Source organism: Carya illinoinensis, chromosome 3 (assembly GCF_018687715.1).
Source record: "Carya illinoinensis cultivar Pawnee chromosome 3, C.illinoinensisPawnee_v1, whole genome shotgun sequence".
Classification (NCBI taxonomy): domain Eukaryota; kingdom Viridiplantae; phylum Streptophyta; class Magnoliopsida; order Fagales; family Juglandaceae; genus Carya; species Carya illinoinensis.
Window position 1 is genome coordinate 37,582,439 of NC_056754.1, and position 23,982 is coordinate 37,606,420.

At 35.5% G+C, this 23,982-nt stretch overlaps 1 protein-coding gene across 2 annotated transcripts; it reads left to right on the forward strand.

The window, feature by feature from the left end:
* The first annotated feature begins 10,517 nt into the window (after positions 1–10,517).
* LOC122304174 (plant cysteine oxidase 5) lies at positions 10,518–20,433 on the forward strand. Of its 2 annotated transcripts, none has more exons than XM_043116268.1 (6): positions 10,518–10,741; positions 11,233–11,536; positions 13,318–13,463; positions 13,637–13,784; positions 19,755–19,958; positions 20,109–20,433. In XM_043116268.1, the coding sequence occupies exons 2-6, from the start codon at positions 11,434–11,436 to the stop codon at positions 20,225–20,227; spliced, it is 720 nt and encodes a 239-aa protein (XP_042972202.1). In that variant the 5' UTR covers positions 10,518–10,741; positions 11,233–11,433; the 3' UTR covers positions 20,228–20,433. The 2 variants fall into 2 exon arrangements, with proteins under 2 accessions (XP_042972202.1, XP_042972203.1); XM_043116269.1 differs by having other exon boundaries at positions 10,529–10,674.
* The last annotated feature ends 3,549 nt before the right edge of the window (positions 20,434–23,982 follow it).

A 23,982-nucleotide genomic window follows, 5' to 3' on the forward strand; every position in this document is an offset into this window, starting at 1 on the left:
GCAAACTCAGTATGTTAATGAGATTCAGCCCCACTGCCTACATTCTCACCTCAAGTTACCCCTTGAGGATCCCCAAATTCACTATTCAACCTCTTTTAGGTAGAGATAGAAACCTATTACACATTTGAACAACACCGCTACAAAAGATCTATGTAGAACACCCTCTACACTTGCAATCACCTTACACGTGGTGATTCAACTATTTCCTGTGTAAAACACTGTCTACATGCACAAGGGTTGTACACATCCTTTTACTAATATAAGAGTTGATAGTGGGTAGGTTATCAGAGAACACTCATCAATGAGTGAAATAAGAACAATACAGTGCAAATTATATCTCTTTCAAAATGAATAAGAGTTAAGGCTCAATACTTAGAGATAAGAGATTGAAAGTTTTGAATAAATGTTGCAAAACTTACAATGATATGCGTATGCTCTTGGTGTTATATATTTGAAGCTCTTAAATGATCTATTTATAGGCATATGAAATTTCATATTTAAATTTAAAAAGATTCATATGTCAAAGACAACATCATTCATTTTTTCAAAAAATTCAAATAAAAGTTTCTTCTTTTTCACTTGGCAAAAACAATATCATTCACTTTTCAAAAAATTCAAATAAAAGTTTCTTCTTTTTCAATTCTCAAAGACAATATCATTCACTTTTCAAAAATTTCAAACCTAATTTTTTTACTTTTCACATATGACAAAATGAGTATTATTTACTTTTCAAATTTTTCAAACAAAATCATCTACCTTTTGCATAAGTCAAAAAGAGTATCAATCACTTTTGAAAATATTCAAATAAAGTATGCACATGTGAAGAATGGCAATCAATCATCTTTAATATTTTCAAAATTCAAACTTTTAATCATGTCATGCATATGTGAAAGATGACAATCAATCATCTTTCAAAAATTTCAAAATATTCATGTACATGTAGAAAATGTATTTAATGCTTTATGATAAAATATTAATTTTGAGCCTTAATCATAATTTTAAATTTTTTTAAGAGATTTACAATATTACTCTATGAGTTTTAATGTGAATTTGTTCCCTTCTTGTTCATGCTTGGTTCCTTGATGTGCTTAACTCCATTGTGTAGACAACTTGAACTTAAGATTTCTTTATTCTTTGAATTCGTTTGTTATCACCAAAATCCATATGTAGATATATAATTACACGAAACATGAAACATCAATTTCAACAATAAATAAAATGTATTTCTTAATTTAAAAGGTTACATCGGAAAGCATTAAATGTTATAAATTAAAGTCTTTCGTACAAAACGTTATGCTTAGACTTTCATACTCTTCCCCTTGGGCAGTGTCCATCCTAATGCATTATACTCATCTTGTCCCTGGGAAAGCACACATAAAAACTAAAATGAGTCGATGACTCGTAAACATTATTTTATATAGTTAAAATATAATAACATAGTTTTTCAGTTATGCATTCATCACTCCATAAATATCATACATAGACATTCATTTTATTTTAAAACTGGTAGGGTTTTTCTTTAAAATGGGTTTGCTTCTCATAAACAGTTTTCACGCCTTGTTGCCTTCATTTTTTAAAGAGTCTTATCATGCATACATCTTTTCTTAACATGCATACATTCTTTCTTATCACTTTTATTGGCCGTTACAAACTGTTACGCCCCGTGTGTGAGGGTTAGCGGTTTTTTGGACATGGTTCCGCCCGTGGCCACAGGTTAGGAATCCATTCCTTTAGGATGCAGCACTGAGTGCACTACCAGTACTGCTTACTCGGCATTGCAATCTGCACAGTCCAATCCTTCGGTACCCTTATCCATTCATTCACATGGTCGTTACGTATTTTCATACATTAAAGCATTTAGTCCTTTCATTCATTTCAGTCATTTCAGTTCTTTTTAGTTCTTTTAGTCCTTCAGTCATTTCATTTATAAAAGTCATTTAAAAGCATGGGCTTAAACATCATCTTTCATGTCATCATTTAAAACATCAGTTCATGACATTCTTTAAAGCATCAGTTCATATAGGTATTTTAAAACACTTTCTTCACGTTGTTTAAAGCATAAGATATAAACATTGATATATCTTTTTTATTTCTTTTCATGAAAATACATCCAGTACTTACTATGTATAGCATCCATTCATATGCATACACTTACATACTTGGGGTGCGTAAAAAAGAGGCTGCCAAGAAGGGCCATTACATACTTATATTTGAAAATTTATACTTAGCGTTCTTTCGTAAAACCTGTTTCGTGTCGTTTCGTAAAGCATCGTAAGGGAAAAGCGTTTCATTTTCATTTTCATTACTTTAGAAAACTTTAAAAGAGTATGAACATAATACTTACATGGACTCTATGCTATACTCATTCCATGCACTCCATTTATGTGCCTGTCAGATGGCAACCTACATGCATACACATAACCTCACGTCATTCTGTATCAATGTACAAGCAACTATACTAGAAATAGAACTACACTTTCACTTGGAACACTCTCCATCCATCTCTGGGTTCTCACATACTATTTACTATGTTAAAACCTTTGGAGTCCAGTTAACGTCACTACCTCCGTGTTTCACCTTAGGGTAAAAACACTAAGATTTTCGTTTTACTCTTCTATCAACCACATTCCGATGCATAACTCAGACCAATAAAGTTACGCATCTCGATCCTAGACAACTTACCCATTACTACTTTCATGTATCCTAGCCCATATTCAATCATCATTCTCAACCATACATGCCACATGACTTTAAGCCAACTATGAGGTTTAAACATCATGCAATCATGCTTAGGACTAATTACCTATTATATATGGTAAATCTGTCTGGTACACGTGTCTCACCAGATGCACATGCATCTTATCCTTTATCACCTAAAATCAACTTATAGTCCAATGAACGCCCGCTTGTACAAACAAGCTCCATACTCCGATACCAATTTCTATTCAAATCCGGTCAGTAGGACCTTCCTACTTCCTGGCTCCTTTACAAGTTCATCCCAACACTTAACATGACCGGGCTCCATTTGCCACTACATCGCCATCATGTCACGTAACTCGAGATAAATTTCAAGTTACATCACAACACCTGTCACATTTTCGTTGTGCTACTCTTACACTATCCCATCACTTCACACATATTCTAAACCATAAGTCAACTACAAGGCGACACCTATCACCTCGGACTACAGGTCACATCACAGCTATTTAGGATACCGTTACACAGTTCCTGATGCAACTCAACATGCTATATGCTCATCTACTACACAACCATCATTTTGTTCAGACATGAAATACGGTGCATCGCTACACAACAAGGAATACGCACCAGGTGTACTCCCTTCACTACATCACGTATTACCATGACGCACACTATACGGTGCATCGTTACATGATATGGAGCACACACCACATGTACTCCCTTCACACTATGCCACACCACAACTATGGCACATACCTCACACCCATATTTCACAACATAGTCCACAACATTACACAATTACACCCAACACTTCATAGCGAACTCACAATACTAACATCACAGTCCACAACCTATCAACTTTAATGTAAATTACGAGGGATACAGAGTTATACTATCGACAGGATAACCTGTGCATCGCTCGCTGCTCGTCACGGTCAAAGGCATCAAAAGAGTTGTACGTGGCGATTAAAATGCGTACAGTGGCTATTTGGGCTATTGAAGGTGGCTACAGGTGTGAATTTGAGCATAGTAGGATTTAGTTGTGGACTTATGGTGGTGCCAAGGTGGTACATGGTGGTTTGTGGAGGTGGTTTGGGCCATGGGTCTCAACCAAGGGAAATGGAGATTGAGGCTTGGGTGGTTGATGGCTGGCCGAGGAAGGCTTAAGGGAGGTGTGGTGGAGCTATGATGACGAGGTGGTGGCTGTACGGTGGTCCACGGCAATAGATTTGGTTGTGAGGTAGAGAAACACCTGTGAGAGAGTGGAGGAGAGTGAGAGAGGTGGGGACTTTGGCTGGGCATGAGAATGGCTAAGGAAGGTCATGGGTGGCTGAGGATCACGGTAGTGGTGGTGTGGGTAGCCGTGTACTGTGGCGCACAGTGGAGACCCGTGCAAGTCATGTGTGTGCGTGTTCTGACGAAGAGAGAGAGAGAGAGTTACTGGGAGTGGAGCTGGTGAAGCTGTTGGTGGTGGTCAGAGGTCATGGTGGTAGCGTACGGCAGAGTAAAGAGGAGAAATGTTTTATTTGAGTTGCTGTGGGAGGAGAAGGAGAGCTGCGTGGAGATCACTGGTGGGAAGAGGGACATGCCGACGGGGAAGGGAGCTACTGGTGGTGGAGGTGAGGCTGGGTGGTTGGCGATGGCTGGGCTGGAGGAGAAGCACGGTGGAGAGAAAAAGATAGCTTTCCGTTGGGTTGGAGAGAGAGAGAGAGAGAGAGAGAGAGAGAGAGAGAGAGAGAGAGAGAGAGAGAGAGAGAGAGAGACTTGGGTATTTAATCTAGGTCTTTCGTCTTGAGATCTTCAAAATGATCTAACGGTGAGTTTAAATACTGATTTGAAAATGCGTAAGAATTTATTTAATTTAAAATACTGAGAGGAATTAAAACAGAACATTATTTTATAAACTAAAGTTTATAAAATAATATTCATTTATCATTAATTGAAGTCTTGTTAATTACTAGAAAAGAATAAAATCATTTAAATTAATTTAGAGTTTTTAATATATTTTTAATCTCGTAATATTTTTAAATGATTAAAATCATTTAATTTAAATAATTTTCCACAATCATATTATTTTTGGAGCACTTCAAAAATATTATAACTGTGTTATTTAAAAAAATCAAGTTTAGTCTGATAATACTAGAAATATCACATATAAATATTTTTAAAAAATTTAAAATATTTGTAAACTTTAAAATATTAGACTTGCTTTAAAATCTACTTGATATCTATAAAAACATGTCATCGAAGTTCAGCACATAGAACGAGATTCATAATTATAAAAGAAAGAATGAGCGGGTTGTTACACAAGGAAGCTTGACTTCAGGATGGTTTTTCTGAAGATGTTGAAATTGATGTCTTGGCTTTTAGAATTGAGCTCTCTTCTTGGTTAGAAAAGGACGAATCTCCTCTCGCTCAGCTAGTCAAGAATACTTGGGTTGCTCACTGTGAGATTAATTCTTCATTCTTCAAAGCTCTGCAGGTTCGGAAATCTAATGTGGTCCAGAAGCTATACATGATGTTGCAGTTATGTATTTTGAAGATTTTCTTCAAGAGCACCCTGGTAGTCCACTTCCAAATTTATCAGGTTTAATCCAAGTTAAGGTGGTAGAGGAGGAAAATCAAGCCATTTTTGGTGGATAGTAGTCCTGTTCCCGATGGGTTTAGATCTGGTTTTTATCAATGTTGCTGGTAATTGGTGAAATCTATTTTGAGGGAGGCGGTATGTGATTTCTTTAGTGACTTTGCTTTTTCTAGGTTTTATACTTCCTCCTTTATTGTCTTAGTTCCAAAAGTTTTAAACCCGTTTGGAAGATTTCGGCCTATAAGCCTTTGTTCTGTGGTGTATAAAATCTGTTCTAAAATCTTAGTGGCTCGATTGACTTCAATCTTAAGTCGTCTTTTTTTTTTGAAGCAACGTGCTTTCCTCCCTAGGTGAAGTATTTTGATAACATAAGTCTAACTCAAGAGTTAGTCCATGATTTAAATAAGCAAGTTCGAGGGGCAATATTATGATGAAAATTGACATTGCCAAGGCATATGACACTATTGATTGGAATTTTTTATTTCATGTGTTGAGAGCTTTTGGTTTTTCAGTAGAAGTTTGTCAGCTGCTATCACAATGTATTACTATGCCATGATACTCGGGTGTTATGAATGGGACGGCTAAAGGTTTCTTCAAGGGTGGTAGGGGACTTCGCCAAGGGGATCCTCTTTCTCCTTATTTGTTCATCCTTGTGGAGGAGGTTTTTTCTTGTCTCTTAAAACAAAGGTTTGAGGCAGGAAAAATTGGTTGTTTAACTCATCCGAGAAGTGGTTCCTTCATTTCTCATTTACTCTATGTAGACAATATGGTGATCTTTGCAAATGGTGGTAAACAGTTGGTTAAGGATATTAAAGATACACTTGGCTTATATGCATTGTGGTCGGGTCAGTAGGTGAATGAGACTAATTCTTCAATTTTTTTTCTCTCAGAAAATATATGTTCATCAGCGTCGTGAGCTTTTATATATATATATATATATATATATATATCACTAGTTTCTCTAAAGGCAAATTTCCAGTTAAATACTTAGGGGTGCCTATTATTTCTGGAAGGATGAAGGGGATTTGCTTTGAGGAATTGGTTCAACGTATTCATCAAAAGATCAAAGGCTGGAAAGTTAGATTTCTATCTTCGGGTGCTCAACTTATTTTATTGAAACATGTTCTCTCTAGTATGCCGGTGCATTTGTTGGCTATTCTTCAGGTCCTAAAGTCAGTTATTGAAACTCTGTACATGTTGTTAAGTTCCTTCTTATGGGGCTCAATCAATGGCAAATCTAAAAGAAAATGGGTAAATTGGGACAAGCATTGCAAACCAATTGATGAGGGGGGCGTTGGTTTGAGAAATTTTTATGATGTTCAAAAATCTTTGCATCTCAAGTTTGCATTGAAACTATTTTCTACTTATTCTTTGTGGACGAGATTTTTTCAGTCCAAGTATATTAAAGACCAACATATTTCGGTAGTTCCTCATACTAGAGGAACTTGTTTTTGGAAAATGGTTGTTCATGCAGTTCCTATTGTGATGAAGCATTCTAAATGGCTGGTTAGAGAAGGGAATGTATCCTTTTGGTGGGACAAATGGTTGAATTCAGGTCCTTTATGTGAGCAACAACATATTGTTAATAGTCTGAGCTTAGCTATTAAACAATGCATGGTGGACAACAGCTGTGATGTGGATTTTTTAGTGCAACTCGTGGGGCAAGAGCAAACAGATTCAATTGTATCTAAAATTGGTGGTACAAGAGCAGGTTTGGATCATCTGGTTTGGTTGGGCACTTCAGATGGTTTCTTTATGTCCAAAAGTGCGGGGAACTTTGTTCATGTCGTAGCTCCAAAAATACGGTGGTTGGAGTGGATATGGCATGCTGCTTTGCCAAAGAAATTCTTGGTTTTAATGTGGAAAGCCTTCTCACAAAGCCTCAATGTTTATGAACATATTCGGCGAATTGGAATTCCTCTGGTCTCTAAGTGTGAGTGCTGTCAGGAGAGTGCTTTGAAGAGTTAAACCATGAACTTTATGGGGGAAACATAGTTTTGGCTATTTGGGAATTTTGCTCGAATACTCTGGGAGTTCAATATGTGGCTAATTGATCATGGAGAGAAATAGTTAAGGCTTGGTTTTGACGCACAGCAAGGTCATCGCAGGTTGGTATTTTAATTGGTCTAATTCCAATTATCATCACTTGAAATTTGTGATGTTGGAGATGTTCGGCTAGAATGGAAGGAAAAAAGGACTCCATTGCTTCTTTGTGGTGTTCTGTCAAATATTGGATTAATTGGGTTGGTATTAAACGTTGGCTAGGATACAAGGACATAAATGTGTTAAATATGTTGCAGCTGCCGATAAATACTAGTAAAAAGGAAAAACTCATTGAAGTATCTTGGCAAAAAACGTGTATTGGGTGGTTTAAGCTAAATGTTGATGGAAGTAGCTTCCATAACCCAAGTGAGTTGGATGCAGGTGGGGTCTTGCGTGATGAAAATGGAAACTTGCAATTTGCATATACTGCTAGCACAGGCAGGGGTACTAATAACCAAGCAAAAGTGATGGTCCTTTTGATGGGAATTCAGAAATGCAATAACTTGGGTTTTAATAATAATATCAAGGATGAATTTTTGGATTCATCATATCTTTAGGAAAGGAAATATGGTAGCAGATTTCCTTGCTAGGATGGGCAGTACGTAGCAGCTGCATTGAAGACTAGTTTGCACAAGATGACATTCCTTTTTGGCTTAAGGGTATTTTTCGTAGTGATCACAATGGTTTACCTTATTGATGAAAGATCCATAGATGAATTTTATTTAGCTGTTGGGGAGTTTTGGTCACGCCTACTAGGGGGTGATTGTTTTACATGGGTTTAAGCAAATTTTTGTCTTACGCTGCATTGTTTAATTGTTTGTAATTAGTAGTTTGCAGCTTAGGTCCTTGTATAAGGTTTTTCTTCCGCCAAATGTGAGGATGCATAAATAATACCTTCTCTTAAAAAAAAAAAAGATAACTAGATGATTTTCAAAATATATTCAAGACTCAATGTTACAAACAAGAAAAAAGATAATCAAGAAAAAGTTACAACATTATTGTCAATAAACACCATCTTGAGGTCTAAAAGTAAATCCAACCTCCCTGATGAGTGTAGATTTCTTTAACATAGAACCTCATCAAGATAGGGCTATTTGAATCAATTCTTGGAGAGAAAAACCAAGACTCACGACCCTCTCAACCAAAACCATGTATAAGGTAATCTAAGGAAATTCTTAACATGGAATCATATACAAAATGTTTGAGTCTACAACTGATTCTAAGCTATCATTGACCACTAGATTTGAAATTTTTTTGCTATAGTTCATTGTTAAATTGTATAAATGAATGAACTCAACCTTAAAGATAAATCGAAGGTTACTGCCTTTCCTTTCTCATTAACTTCAGAAATCAAACGTATCATTATAGTAGTCAAGATTTTCTAGGACACCTAATAAAGTTGGAGAAATTCTAATCTTCAGAAACTAAAAAAATATATTGGAGAAACTCTCAAACTTCCATGTTCTTCCCACATTTTCTCATGAACCAAACATGGGCAAGAGACCATATACAACAAGTCTATATAATGGAAACGGCTTGGGAAATTGGGTACCGTAGTTAACTTTTTCAAGTTTACTTCACTATCAAACAGAAGTTAACAATGATTCATTCTAATTTCAACAAGAAATAACTAATTTTTTCGTATGTTTATTACTCAACTTTTGAGAGTCAACAAGTCATGTAGGAGGGAATAAGATATCAAATAAATCCAAAAACATTCACGCAACAACCAAACAGAACAGAGGTTGATTAATTCTTTCGTAGTTGAGAAAAGAAATCCTCAAATTTTTAGTCCAAATTTATCTTCATACTAGAAATCACAAAATAATCAACCAAAAAAACATCTAAAGCTATGTTTGGGTACTGAGATAGATGAGAAATACTCAAAACTTCTTTCTCATACATTATTTAAACATAAAATACTTTTCAATTTCAGATTTTCATGTAATTATTACCTAATAAAATAACTAAATTTATATGATTTTGCATAAGGATGGTGCTATGGCCACTTGATGGAGATGCAAGACGAGCCATTCGTAATGCCACTAGGAGGGCTAGGCGTGCCGAGACTAGGAGAGTTGCATGCATGGCTTGTGTGGTGAGGCGATGAGCATTCAAGACAAGTGCAAATAGAGGAGTTTCATGACAAGATGACAAGTTCTTAAAAAATAGGGGTGGAGGCGCCATTCATGGTGGTGGCTGGCTATGATCCTTTTATTTAGAAATTGATTTATTTTTAATATGTTTATGTTATTTTCTAGTTTAGTTCATAGTTAATTTCTTTTATTTTATGCATTTGATGTTGTTTCTTTAAAGTTAGGATTCCTAAAACTAAGGAGTAGATCAAGAGTGAGATCTAGGGAAGAGATGAGAAAGCATGTGGCGCCAACCCTAGGGGAAATTCCTATTTATAGTTTGCTTGCATGTTTATTCATGAATTATGTTGTATTATTCAATGAATGAGATTTATTTTTTTTTTTCCATTCTTTTGAGAGTTAAGTGCTAGTTCGAGCTAGTCTTGATTTTCGTCAATAAACCAACTTGGATCTTTGTATTGCCTTGAGATAATTTGAGATCTAGCCAACCAATAAGCAACAAATCTTAGATCTAATCACCCAATATGCCAATTACAAGTAAGTGAGAGTGAGGCTTCCATCACCACTACAAAGTCTATACACATAACATTAAAAGTTTTTTTTTTTATTAAAGCATTTTTTGTGTGTTTATTTTTTAAAAAAATTATAAAGAAATTAAAAGCACGAATACTAAAAAATAAAGAAAGATAAATATTAAAAAAGTTAATCGGTACAGATAATAAACATACTTTCTCGATATTATCATTTTCTCAGTGTCCATATCATTTTTCTTTTCATAATCATATTAAAATGATAGTTAAACGATAAAAATAATCGATAAAAGAGATTGATTAAATTTTTAATTTTTTAGTTAATAATTAAGAAAATGATTATTAATTAATTCATTTTTTTATTTTTTAAAAATATATAAAAAAAGTTAAAAGAAAAAAAAAAACAAATACATTTACACTTATCAGTCGTTTTTCTCGATTAATCTCTCAGTCCGACTAGCACGTTTTACTCGAAACAGCATGTTTCATTTCAACGATGTAATTGATTATATATTAAAAATATTAATATAGCCAATCAGAATACAAAAAGTACTTAGCATTACTCAATGCCACCGCTTTTTAGCTTTTAGGCCCAATGTCGAAAGTAAGCGGCAGTTTCGTGAGGTGATGACGTGTGCAAGATCCTCTTTCGGCTCGGTCCTGATCCCTCGCTTCCCAATTCATTGCCCTTCCCACCTCCCACTCCTGCTTCTTCACCTTCGTTAAGGCTCTCACTCTTCATCTCTGTCTCTGCTTTTGGTTGCTGGATCTTTCAATTGCTATTTCAGGTTCTGATCCAGCATGAGTTTTCTTCTTTCGAAATATTATTCAATTTGGCAAATTTCCAATTTGTTTTTTGTTAAACATATCAATATGACAAAAATGGGCTTTCCTCAAATATTTTCATTTTCCCCTTATTTTGGGTTGCTGATACCTGAAAATTTCCGAGATGAAAGTATTTCAATGTACTCAATTATTTTTGCAGGTTGGCTAGTTTATTTGTTTGTTTGTTTTTTTTTTTTTTTTTTTTTTTTGTTTTTGCCCTTTTGGTGGCTGGGCAATTCATGGTTTCATCTGGTTATAAGGGAAAACCTTATTAGCATCCTTCGTGGGTTACTATTCTGGGCAACCGACAATAAATTTAGAGCATTTTTATCTTATATATTTCTATGCTTTAGTCCAAAAATAAATTGTGTGGCAATTGAATTCTGTAAGTTCTGGGAATATTGATTTTAAAATGAAATGTCACTTACTTTGATTTTAATTTTTGTTTCAATAGGTGGTCATGAATTTGAGAGGCAGAGAAGGATGAGATAATTCCAACGCAGGTCTTTTACTGTGTGTTTGTTACACAGAGTAAGATACAAATTTTGCCCAGTTGTGTTGTTGGAAGTCATTGCAATCAATAGCAACTTTCTTGCAGAGGTGTTATCAGCTTACCGATAATTTTGTTCAGTTAAGCTGGCATTGTCTTTACAAGATGCCATATTTTATACAGAGACTTTATAATACTTGCAAAGCATCATTTTCCCCGAATGGACCGGTCTCAGAAGAATCTATCGAGAAAGTTCGTGCTATTTTAGGTATTACGAAATGGATCTTCTTGTTGTCTTGTGTATACTTTTGAGCTTATATAAAATGCACTTCAATTTTATAGCTTAATGTTCTCATTTGCTAATTTACATTGCTATTAATTGGAATGTTTAACATATTAGATGCGCTTTGAAAAGCACAACACAATTTCAAAGTAGTGATTTCCTCGAAAATTACTTTATTGGCTTTACGATTCTAAAGCTAACATATTGGTTGACCAAGAATTGGTCAATTCTAGTTTGGCAGACACAGAGGTACATGTATCTTTGGCTTGTTCAAGCTGTATTGGTTGTATTCATTTCATAAAATTTTATGCTATATTATAAGAACATCTGCTTGCTTCCAGTATTTTAACAACTTTTAACAAATTTAACAACTTTTGTCCAGTATGAAAGATGCTGCCTGCTGCTTCCATTGTCCTGTATGAAAATTTGATGGGAGACCCCTCTCGAAAATTTCCAATGGCATAGCCCGTTATCAATACAGTTCTTGATTTATGCTATAGTATAAGAACATCTGTAGAAACATATTGGAAAATAATAATTTAAGTTCCTCTATATTGGAGTATTGGTATGTTTTCCCAATGCTCCAAACCAAGTTGGGGTTTTTTGACATTTGTCTTAGCTTTGGGTTTTCGTAATCATGTGCAGATTGTTCTCTTCTTATTGTATAGTAGTATTCTGTTTGAGGGTCACATTTCCCATGTCCTTGGGGCCTCCGCTTGTTCTTCTCCAATAAAGCTAATACTATCCCAAAAGGGAAAAAAAAAATCGACAGAAAAAACATTTATGAAAACTGCTGATTTTCACGTTTCATTTGAAAGATCTTTTTTAGTATTTAGATTTATGCTGGTGTTTATGTGTGTTCAGTTTCATTCTATTAATTATAGTGTATGATTGATTTTTTTTTTTTTTTTGATGAGTAAGAGTGTACCATTGATTAATCAGTAAATGTATTGGTAGGAAGTTGACATGGTGTCAGTGTCTAATATGAGACTGAATAAGCCAAAAAAAGCTGTGCCATGTGGTTATTGTGTTTGTGATGCGTCCATACAATGATTGCTTCATTACAAAAGAAGTTATAAAATAGGGATTTTTCTTACAAGGCTGTTAACAGTCGTGTGAGGCCTTTGGCTTATCAAGATGCACCAGTAGTGGATATTAGGTGTTTTTCTGTACACTTCCGGTGTACATGGCTCATGCCTTTTTCATTCATATAAATAATATTTTCTCTTACCTATCAAAAAAAACAAAGATGCACCACTAGTGGATACCAACATTCTTATTTTGGTGAAGGTGTTTGGGTATATCAAACAAGATCAAACTGTTCTCATTTGAGACTTGCAATCTGTTTGAGGATGCTTGTGTATGTTTTATAATGATGCAACTTTTCATGTTCGTAGATTGGTGTTTCCAAGACTTTTTTTATTAAATGAGCTTTGGTTTAACTGTTAGTTCTACATCTCTTCAAAACTTTACTGAAAAAGTCGGTACTCTATATAGAAGTTGCTGCTATCAATACGTATATTGGTGCTTTGCTGTGCTTTATATACTTATTCATGTGTGATGTAGCAATTTAATTAAGACTAGAGTTCCTACTATGAATATGTTGGATGCCCATGTCAAATTCTAAATCATGTCTTTAAGATGTTGCTGAATTGTATTCCCTTTCTATTTTGTTTTGAGTGTATAAAATGTGAGCTCTCATAATGACATCACCCCCATTTTGTACTAGTATTTCACTTTTAACCCTAGACATGATTTTATTTCAGACAAAATCAAGCCTTCTGATGTAGGCCTTGAACAGGAAGCACAACTGATACGCAGTTGGTCAGGTTCTGTAAAAGGGCGTAATGGGAGCAATCAATCAGTGCCACCCATCAAATACTTGCATTTACACGAGTGTGACAGCTTCTCTGTAAGCTTATCCATTGCAAATTTGAGTTTTGAAGAATTTTGACTTGGAAGCTACATTTAATTTGAGAATTTTAAGTTTCAAATCCACCATATATATTCCATGAAAGTTTCACTTAAGAATTAGATAATTGGAAACTTATTGCTTAGTTACTGTTATTTAATATTTTTTCGCAGATAGGAATCTTCTGCATGCCACCTTCCTCTATCATACCTCTTCATAACCATCCTGGAATGACTGTGTTGAGCAAGCTTGTTTATGGCACACTATATGTTAACTCATATGACTGGCTTGATGCACCTGGGCCGGCTGATCCTTTGCAAGGTTTTCTATTTATAATGTCACTCCTACTTGATTATGTTAGCCTGTCCTTCCTTTCAATCTCACATATCTTACTCTTCTGGATAATTTTGGATAGTCATTCCTGCTAGTTGCTCTTGGCAGGTAGTCACATGGCTAACTTTGTTCTGATGTTAATATATTGCTTACGAACATGCTGCCTTACTTTATGTTGAATTTCAATCATAATAATTTGTGTAATATTTATCTTTGTAGATCACAAGCTATGAACTTTGCTTTTGTTTTTTTGGCACAGCTTTGTACAACAATCGTTGCTAATTAGAACAGTTTCTGAAGTACTTGTACATTAAAATAAAAAAGGTGAGATCGCAATTAGAGCTAGTCATGAACTTTTAATGTTCCATTAAGTAGACAAAAATCAATATGCTTTTTGAGAAAATATTAGAAGAGAAGAACTTTGTCCTCCTATTATATTTTCCCTAACTATTTCCCCATAAATATGTCACATTTATCGATCTTTGCTTGGGGGTTGGCTTCCTTGCTATCAATTAATAGAAGAAAGCAGATAGAGGGCAGGACGGTAAGAGTGACGATACCTACCTCTGCTCTGATTCAAACCGGCCAAGTGGATCATCAAGCTGGCAACTCAGCTTTAGTAGATAAGGAGACAATTTACTAGGCTAAATTTGGACAATCAAGGAGTTGATACATTCTAACTATGATGTTGGTGACTATCCATCCCATAGGAGAGTATTCCATATGTTAGCATAGTAGTGATCCACGTGTATTGGGTACCCAAACTCATGAGGGTGCACGTGATTTTTGAGACACACCCTTTTGTCAAGGTTACATGAGTCCACTTGGACTTGTGAAGCCCTGGGTTACCAATGATTAGGGCTGCACTTAACCTGATTTGAGGCGTGTTGTTAATAGTGTGCCTATGTGTGCTTAAATTTCAAATAGTAAATAGATAAATCAAGTGTTTTCTACCCTAAACAAAGCACATGTAGCCCCTAGGGGTTGGCTCAAGTAGTAAAGGCCTTGGTTTTGGTGGTATGCTCTCTCTAGGTCTCAGGTTCAAATCCTCTTGAGTGCAAATAATTTCTAGGGGCCATCGGATTGGGAGACTTCCCCTTGAATTACCCAAGGTGCACTTGTGGAAAACTTCTTGCCAAGGGCCTGTGCACCCCCAGGAGCAGTTGGGACTTTGTTCCCGGACACCCCAACCAAAAAAAAAAAAAAACGAAGCTCGTAATTACCTGCATCTAAATAAAACAAAGACTCCACTTTTTTGTGAAAAATCAAGCACAGATAATGCTTTTACGTTTTTCAAAATATATAACTAAATTAAACTTTTAAGGGTTGATTAGCTATGCCACCTTTATTTTTAAAGTCTTCCACCACACAAGCAATTGTTTTTTCTTTTATTCATCTAAATCTGAGGGATAAAATCTGAGTAGCCATGCCACCTTTATTTTTAAAGTCTTCATATAGGCACCACATCATTTACCCTTGTTACCCCTCTTTTTTTGGGTATATGAAGTTTCGAGGTTTTCTTTTTTCAAAAGTATATAACATGGACTAATGATAATGTTTACCTTAAAAAGAGATTTGATATTATGTGCAAACAACAACAAGAAGCATATAATTTTGTTTGCACTGTCTTGCCCATAAACAAGGGATTGATTTGTTTTGTTAATCAATATTCATCAGGGAAAAAAGCATGGTATCCATTCCTGTCTTGTAGGCTCTAAGAACAAAAGTGTCTTTTAGAAGTGTGTTTTATATATTTAGAAATACTAGAAAAAGAAAAAGAAAAAGAAAAAGAAAAAAAAGGAATGGCACCATTATCTAATAATTTAATACGTCTATTTTAGAAATGTGTGCTTTACTTCAATCAGACATACTCTTGAGCTTTGCGCTTGGTATGTAAGCTTTATAGAGTCACTTGTGTGCATAAAAACTTTAATGACACCATTATCGAAAAAAAAGAGAAACTTTCATGACACTAGAGTCGAGGCAAGTATTAAAGACTTGTTTGTTTATTTGTATATCAACCTTGAGACAAGCTAAAACTTGTCATCAAGCTAGACTAAATTTTAAAGTTTGCTTCATAGCTCAAGCTTATTTACAAGATTTTTTTATCAATTTCATTTTGAAGCTGTTTTATGCATGTTTGATCAGATACATTATATTCCCACAAAGTAGTGATGAAAGGTATAACTTGCAAAAATCTTTACATTTTCCAATTTGATCCAATCTACTTGTTCTTAGGGCTAGTTACTCGATCAAAGAAATTTTTGGAACACCTCTAATTGAGAGACAAATAGTCGATTTTGAAAGAGCTTATTGCAACCTCTTACTTTATTTAAGAACTTGATAATTGATTTATACATTTACAAGCAAAATAATGAATGCATCAATAAAAAAAAAGGGAAAGCATTATATATATATATATATATGTTGGCATACATGCTCTCATAGAAGAAATATTGTCCAAACTTCAACCCTTGTTTTCTTCTTCATATTGCCAAGGGGGCCAAAGTCCCAATTTGTTTTCTTTATTGGTAGATCAAATGGCCCTCCTACCATCGTCTTAGTACCTGATAGGCTTCCCTCAATTCGGTCTTTTTGTTTATTGCCAAGTACAAGCTGCTTTCTCTCCCTTCCATTTTACCTGATTTAGGCTGTCAAAAAACTGTGGGCCTAAATGAAAATCGTGTCTGCCCAAATAATGTTTCATGCCCTGCTATAATGAAACAATAACAATGCTTATTCCTCCCACTTTGTTTCCTCATTTTTCCCTTCTCTCCTATATACACAAAAACAAATGCAATGTCAATATGGAATTCTTTTCTAATGTCCCCACTTGACTGTGATGGTGGTTATATTTGTCAAAAGCTTTTGATCAGAGACTTATATTTTGTCCCCCTTTCCAATCACTGTTGGTATGGCAAAGCACATTGAAGAGCTTCAAAGGGACTTCCTATGGGGTAGTGTGGAGGGCGAGCCCAAACATTACCTAGTTAGTTGGTCAACGATGTGCTCCAATCTCTTATGGTTTGGTTGTGGGTGAAAAACTTGCTTGTGTTTATTTAGGCATTAATGGGAAAATGGTTGTGGCACTATGCAATGGAAGGAGAGGCTCTATGGTAATTGGTAATAGAAGTTAAGCATGTGGATCATGTGGGGTGGATGGTGCTCTAATGTAGTCAATGGACCTTTCAAAGTGGTGGTGTGGAAAGACATTCACTGAGGATGGGGAGAATTTTCCAAGTCCATTGGACTGGTCTAGAACTAACTTCTGGCATGATACGTGGTGAGGGGATTGGGATCTAAAGGAAATCTACCCAGAAATGTTCAAAATCTATTCTTGCAAGGAGGCATCAATGGTCAAACTTTTGTAGGTTATGAATGGTTATGCATAGTGGAGCATCTCCTTCATTAGATTAGTGCAGGATTGGGAAGTGAATTGGTCTTTTGCTTGTCAACCTCCTGTATCCACCAAGGATGAGGTCAAACCACGAGGATAGAATAGGTGGAGGTAGTATGTGGTCAGAGCTTATGGCTTGATGTTCCTCCTGGAAAAGTACATGGCAGAACAAGGCTTTCTCAAGAGTGACATTGTCTATACGGGCAATGGCTTAGTAAGATTCTAACCATGGATAATAGGCACTTAGTGGTGATGGATGGGTATGTGCGAGAAAAGTGAGGAAACCATCAACCACTTGTTGCTTCATTGTGAAGTGGCTACGGCCCTGAGTTCTTCCACCTTTTGGGAACAGAATGGGTGATGACACTATGAGTGGTGGAGTTAATGGCTGCTTGGGTTAGCAGTCCAAGTGGAAATGTGTGTAGATGTTGGGTGGATGGCTCATTTGTGCTTAATGTGGCTTCTTTGGAAGGTGTGCAACTTGGCAAAGTTAAAAACTTCCGTGTTTAAATCTTTGTAGGAGTGAACTATGGTCCATAACATTACCCACTTTGCCTTATCAAATTTTTCTCTTACCCTTCATTAAACTAGGTGTTCCCTTAGTTGTGCCTAGGCTCAAGCTGTAATTAAATTGAGTCTAAACGAGTGGTGGTTTTTTGAATTTGGCTTGATTATACTAGAACCAAGCTCAAGCTCAACTCAAGTTTTGTGGTTAGTGCTGTAATTGAACTAGTCTGCATGATTGTTCGCCCTATACTTGCTCGGCTAAATTTGAACTAAGCTCGACTTGTGAAAAAAAAGCTCGATCATGAAAGCAGAAACTCTACTTGGCTTTTTTTAGTAAATGACACAACTCAAGTTTAGTCGGTTCAAGTATAGCTGAGTCTAGCTTCAGTATGTGAAAGTTTACCAAAGTAGTAAATTATATATCAATTAAGTTTAAATGACACATACTTTATTGTTAAATTACTAAAAAAGCTCGGTCGAGCGGGTTGAATTGAGTTATATACTAATATCAACTCGTGAATATTAGTATATAATTTAGTCCTATATATTAATTTTCTTATATATATAGATGTGTATGTATACATATTAAATTTAATAATAGAAGTATAGTAATTTTTATAATTAAATGTGTAACATGCAACCCAGTTACCTTTGCCTAGATATTGAATATAGTCCATAGTTATAGGTTAGTTAATTAAGTGATTAAATTATAGTAGTTATTTTATAATATGTATAATAGTTAGCATTTAGGACTTGGTAGTTTCTTACTACTATGCAGGAACCATATAAGGAATGCACTCATCAAATTTTTATAATCTTATAACTCAATATAGAGTTTATATATTAGTAGTTGTAAAAGTTTTATTAAATTTAATATTTTTTATAATTTTGGATTTTTAATTATTCAATTCATTCAAAAATAAATAAATAAATATTTAAAAGAAAACGAGCAACATTCGAGAAATAACTCGACTTCACTCGGGCTCTTTAAAGAGCATTGGCAAAGTTAAAAATAAAAAAAATAAAAAAAATAGAAGAAGAAGAAGAAGAAGATTTGACTCGGCTCGAGCTCATGTTTGATTAGCTCGAACTCGGCTCAGCGAGCTCCAAGCTCGAGCTTGAGTTATTTGAGTCAAACTCAACTTGATAACCCAAAAGATCAACTCGGCTTTGATCGATTACAACCTTATTTGTGGCTAAGCTCAGCTAAATTATACTAAAGCCAAGCTCGAGCTTGGCTCAAGACTTGATTAAAACTCGGGTCCAATACTCTATTGAGACTCGACTCAACTCGTTTATCAATTTTTTTTAGTTTTTAAGTACAAGATATAAAAAGTAGAGGTTTAGAAAACTTAAATATCAAAATTTTATTAATTACTCAAAATATTCAATCAATTATCCAAAATTACAAATAAGCAGACTTTTTTTTTTTTTTTTAATACTCACAATTATAATTTGTAAATACAATCAAATGGACTATATAGCATAGACAGCAAGCAACAACTTAATGAACTAAAGGCCTTTGTACTCAAAAGCTTCAATTTCTGAAAGAGCAATCTTTTATAAAGATTGAAAAATATTAGAATATATTGTCTAATATTCTAATTAGTTAATATATTATGATTGAATTTGTGTATTAACTGTATAATTATTATGTTAATGCTTATACTTGTATATGATATTTATATTTATGCTTTTATATACATACGTATATAACATTTAAAAATTATGCATTTACATGCATGCATATATTACATATAAAATTATGTATCTATAGTATATGTTATAACAAATATTTGTCATATACACATATAATATGCATTGTTAACAACTGCTATATATAATTTGTGTTTTGTTTTCTAATAAACTATACTTAAGAAAAATGATATCTGCTTTTTAGATATCTACTTTCTACTTATCAGACAAAGAAAAGAAAAATGATATCTGCTTTTTGTTGAATTTATTTAATTTCCCTCACCTCTTTTCCTATCTTCTCTCTTGTGTAATCTGCAATTTTAGCTTTACACTACAAGTTGAAATTGGTGGTTTTTCAGCAAGACCTGCAAACCTTGTTAAAGATGTTGAGATGACAGCGCCCTGTCCGGCAACAGTTCTTTATCCCACTAGTGGAGGCAATATCCATAGTTTCCGAGCTCGAACTCCCTGTGCTATATTTGACATCCTTTCTCCACCGTACTCTGCCGAACATGGACGACACTGCACTTATTTCCGAAAGTCTCCTAGAAAGGATCTAACTGGTATAAAATTTATGTGAATTATCAAGTATTGTCTTCTATTATATTTGTTGTTTAATTGCATCTCCTGATTTTTTGAAGTTGCTAACTGATTTATTATTCGGCTCTATAATAGTAGTAATTTTTTTGTTTGTTTTTCTTCTTGGAATGCAGGTGATTTTCAGTTGAATGGGGTCACGGTCTCTGGTGTGACTTGGTTAGAAGAATTCCAACCTCCTGACAACTTTTCGATTCAGAGAGGGCGGTACAAGGGTCCTGTTATTAGAACTTGACTTTATTCTTCTTGTTTTGGTGTAGCATACATTTTACTTATCTCGACACTTGGTATTATGATATTGAGGGAATCCTGGTATATGAGTTGTCAATAGCCATTGCAATAAAAGTTTTGTTTTGGCTCTATGTTAGGCATTTGGTTTGTACATATTATACCAATTAGTTTCTGGAGATGAAGTTCTGCTGCTGTCTTGTGCTGGGATTCCATTGGCTCTCTGTTTCTTCTTTCTCCTCATCCTCTCGGTTCTTTTCTTTTCAATTTCTCTTTTAACATCATAATTACATATAAATTGACTGATTGCCACTGTCATTGTTATTGATCTGTGAGTGATCATCAGGTAGGAGAACAAGGCTTGTCCAAGCTCAATATGATAAGCATCTGACAGAAGGCTTTAACTTGTTTAGGATTGGTGGAATGGAAGCTATGTCTTCTACTTCCTGAGCATTCGTCAGCTTGGTTTGGTTACACAGATCAGATAAGATGAGATAAAATGAAAGTTGAAAGTTAAATAAAATATTGTTATAATATAATTTTTTAATATTATTTTTGTTTTTGGATTAAAAAAAGTTAAATTATTTATTATATTTTTTATGAGAATTTAAAAATTTTGTAATAATTAGATGAGATGACACGTATGCCAACATGTCAATTTTGTACTTAACGTGAATTGAACATCTCACAAAGAAGACGAGTGCGGGACTTTGTATAAAAACTAGATTAGGGTGCTTTTGGTTACCTAAGGTGATGAGATTACTTCAAATTATCTCATTATTATTTATTATTTTATTATTATTATTCACATATAATCTAAGATCATCTCAACATTCAAACGTAATAAAAAAAATTAAGACTTGCCTTTACCCCGGGCCCCAACCCAGTTTATCCTATACAGAATTTCCGCCGGAACTGTTTTTTGTTCTGAAGCCACCAAGAAAAGTAGGCTCAGGCCACCAACAACTAGAGCAACAAACTCTCGCCATTTTGTTTGTAGGGGCTTCGGTCTCTTGCTTTGCCATATACAAACCATCTATATGCCTGTAAAATTTTATCGGATTAATGGTGCATATGGCTTAAATGCATTGCTTGAAGTTTTAAATGTGTGTCCTAGGGACAGGGAATATCATGTATTTTCCCGAAAATCTCTAGTTTCCTTGAGAATTCTCCTTTGCTAGTGGAGCCTCCGACCCAAGAAGAACCTTCAACCATTAGACAAACCATAGATGTTGTCGATGCTGAGAAAGTTTGTAAAGCCAAACTCAATTAGTTGCACCAATCATCACCATAAGAGAGTGAGTTAGAGGCACGCACCCTCTCCTCAAAGAAGTTTATGGAAGTTATCCAAGGATCATAAGTTGTTTTTGGAGGTTCTTGATGCTGATTCTCTCCAAGGTATTGGTTGTGTTAGACGAAGAAATTGTTGATGGTATCCTACTCTAACAAGAATCTGGAGTTGGAGTTGTTTTTGAGTAAAATTAAGAGCAATTTCATTATTTATTTTATCCTTTTTAATCACAAAAATTGAGGTGAACCAATTAAATAAAAAGTCACTCAAAATATAATTTATTAATTTGTATGACTGGAGATGACGAAATTTAGAATAAACAAAAGATAAAAACGTTTCCTGTAAAATTAATCTTGCCCTCTAGAAGTTCTTGGGAAGTGGCTATGTATCTTAGGAAAGAGTTACCAATTGTGCACTTATGTGTTACTCAACTATGGAGCAAACCTAAGAGGAGTAGTCTAATCAAAGGCAGCAAAACCGAGCAATCTTTTGAAAATGAGAGATTGTCTAGAGATGAAAATATTATTAAATTATAAAAGAAATACTCTATATTGTCTATGGGAGTTATTTTCTTAGCTAGTTTTGGCCAAGAGTTTTGCTACATACAAGCACAGTTGCGCACTAATCTATGTACCAATACTGATTTATTCATACTTAAAATTTAAATTAACACTGTTTTCAATAAAATCTACTTTTTGATCACATTGGTGCACAGATTAGTGCATAATTGTGCTTGCAACTATATTTTTCCTTTGGCCAAAGAAGTCTAAAGCACTGATTACACTTGGTGGGTGGGTCCCTGTACTCGTCCATCCGCTTGCATCCACAGGCTACCAGGTGAACTACCCACCCTATATTGTCGGGTAAGCAAGCGGATCAAAATCTTAAAATATAAAAAGAGGGGGTTGGGAATGCATACCCACTCGCCCGCCCCATATTAGCTAGAAAAACCCTACTTTTACCCTCATTCTTCTCTCCTCCAAGTCTCTCGCTGTTCACTTCCTCCCTTTCTTCTCTTCATCTCCTCCATCAGCCCACAACTCACTTCTTCTCTTAATCTCCTCTAGTAGCCAAGTATTTCATTCTTCTTCATTTCCTTCTCTCCTTATCCTCCTCACCTTCTTCCAGATTTCTCCTAGTAGACCCATGGTTGTGTGTTACTTGAACTGGTTGTGGCTGAGAGATCCATGGCCATGGCCATCGTTCCCTACAGATTACAACCCAAGGTCACAACTGAGTTATGGGTAGCGTTATGTGTCTTCAAAGCCCTATAGCCAAGCCGTGGGTCTGTGTGCAAACCCACGACCAAGTCATGATCGTGAGTCAGATACCCAAGGTCACAACTTGGCCATTTGTTCCTTTGCCCCATGGCCAAGATGTAGTCATGGGGAAGATGTTATTCACTGCATTTGGGGTATGGATTTGAAGATTTGGGGTTAGATCTATGTGTAATATACGAAGTACGGTCAGTGGGTTGAAAAATCCGCCGTCCATTAGATGGGGTAAAACAAACAATGGCAGGCAAGGTCGGTAGTGGGGAGGAGAATGACCACACTATCCATGCAGGTGCAAGGGAGTATAGGCAGGTAGCACCCCTAGCTGCCATGTTGTCAATGAGATTGCAAGTATTGTAAGAAATGTAGGTGGCTAGGGATGTAACTGGTCCGATTTTGAATAAATTTTGAAACTAAATCAAAATGCACCAATTTTGAAAATTTTAAGAATCGATACAGACTATCATCGAAACCAGAACTTTCCATTTTTCTGGGTTTCAGTCCGCTCTACTCCACTTTGGTTTTCCAATTTACTGTTTATACTTGTGGTACTAGGGCTGTGTAGATTACCCGTAAAACTGATAGACCTGCTTAAGTGACCCGACCCGACCCCGAATATAAATACCATCTTATCTTCAGACTTCAATTCTCATTTTCTCAGACTCAAACCCTAGCCAACACTGCTTTTTTCTCAGCCTCTTAAGTTGCGGGTTGTGTTTTTCAACATGGAAAAGGAGGTCTTGAAGATTACCAAGCCCATGAATCTAACACATCATGATATACTTCGCAGAGTTCAACCAAATATTCACTCTTGGGCAGCAGAAACTTACCCTGCCAAAAAAAAGAGCCATTGTAGAGTGAATGAGTGACGGAACCTGGTGTTGGGCAGAGAGAGAGAGAGAGAGAGAGAGAGAGAGATGTGGAGCGTGGTAGTGCGGTGTAGAAGTCATCGGTTTGAGAGTGATGAGACAGAGATAGAGTGAGAGAAAAATGAGAGAGGGAGCTGACCGAGATATGAGGAAGAGAGGAAACGGAGAGTGAGAGAAAACGGTGTCGAGAGGAAACGGAGAACTCACTGTGCGATGCTTGGGGGTGGCGAGTTAGGTCGGCCCTTCTGGAGATGGAGGTAGCGTGAAGTATGGGTTACTCTGTTTTCATATATAAAATCAGAGATAGTTGGTTATGCAAAGGCTTCAC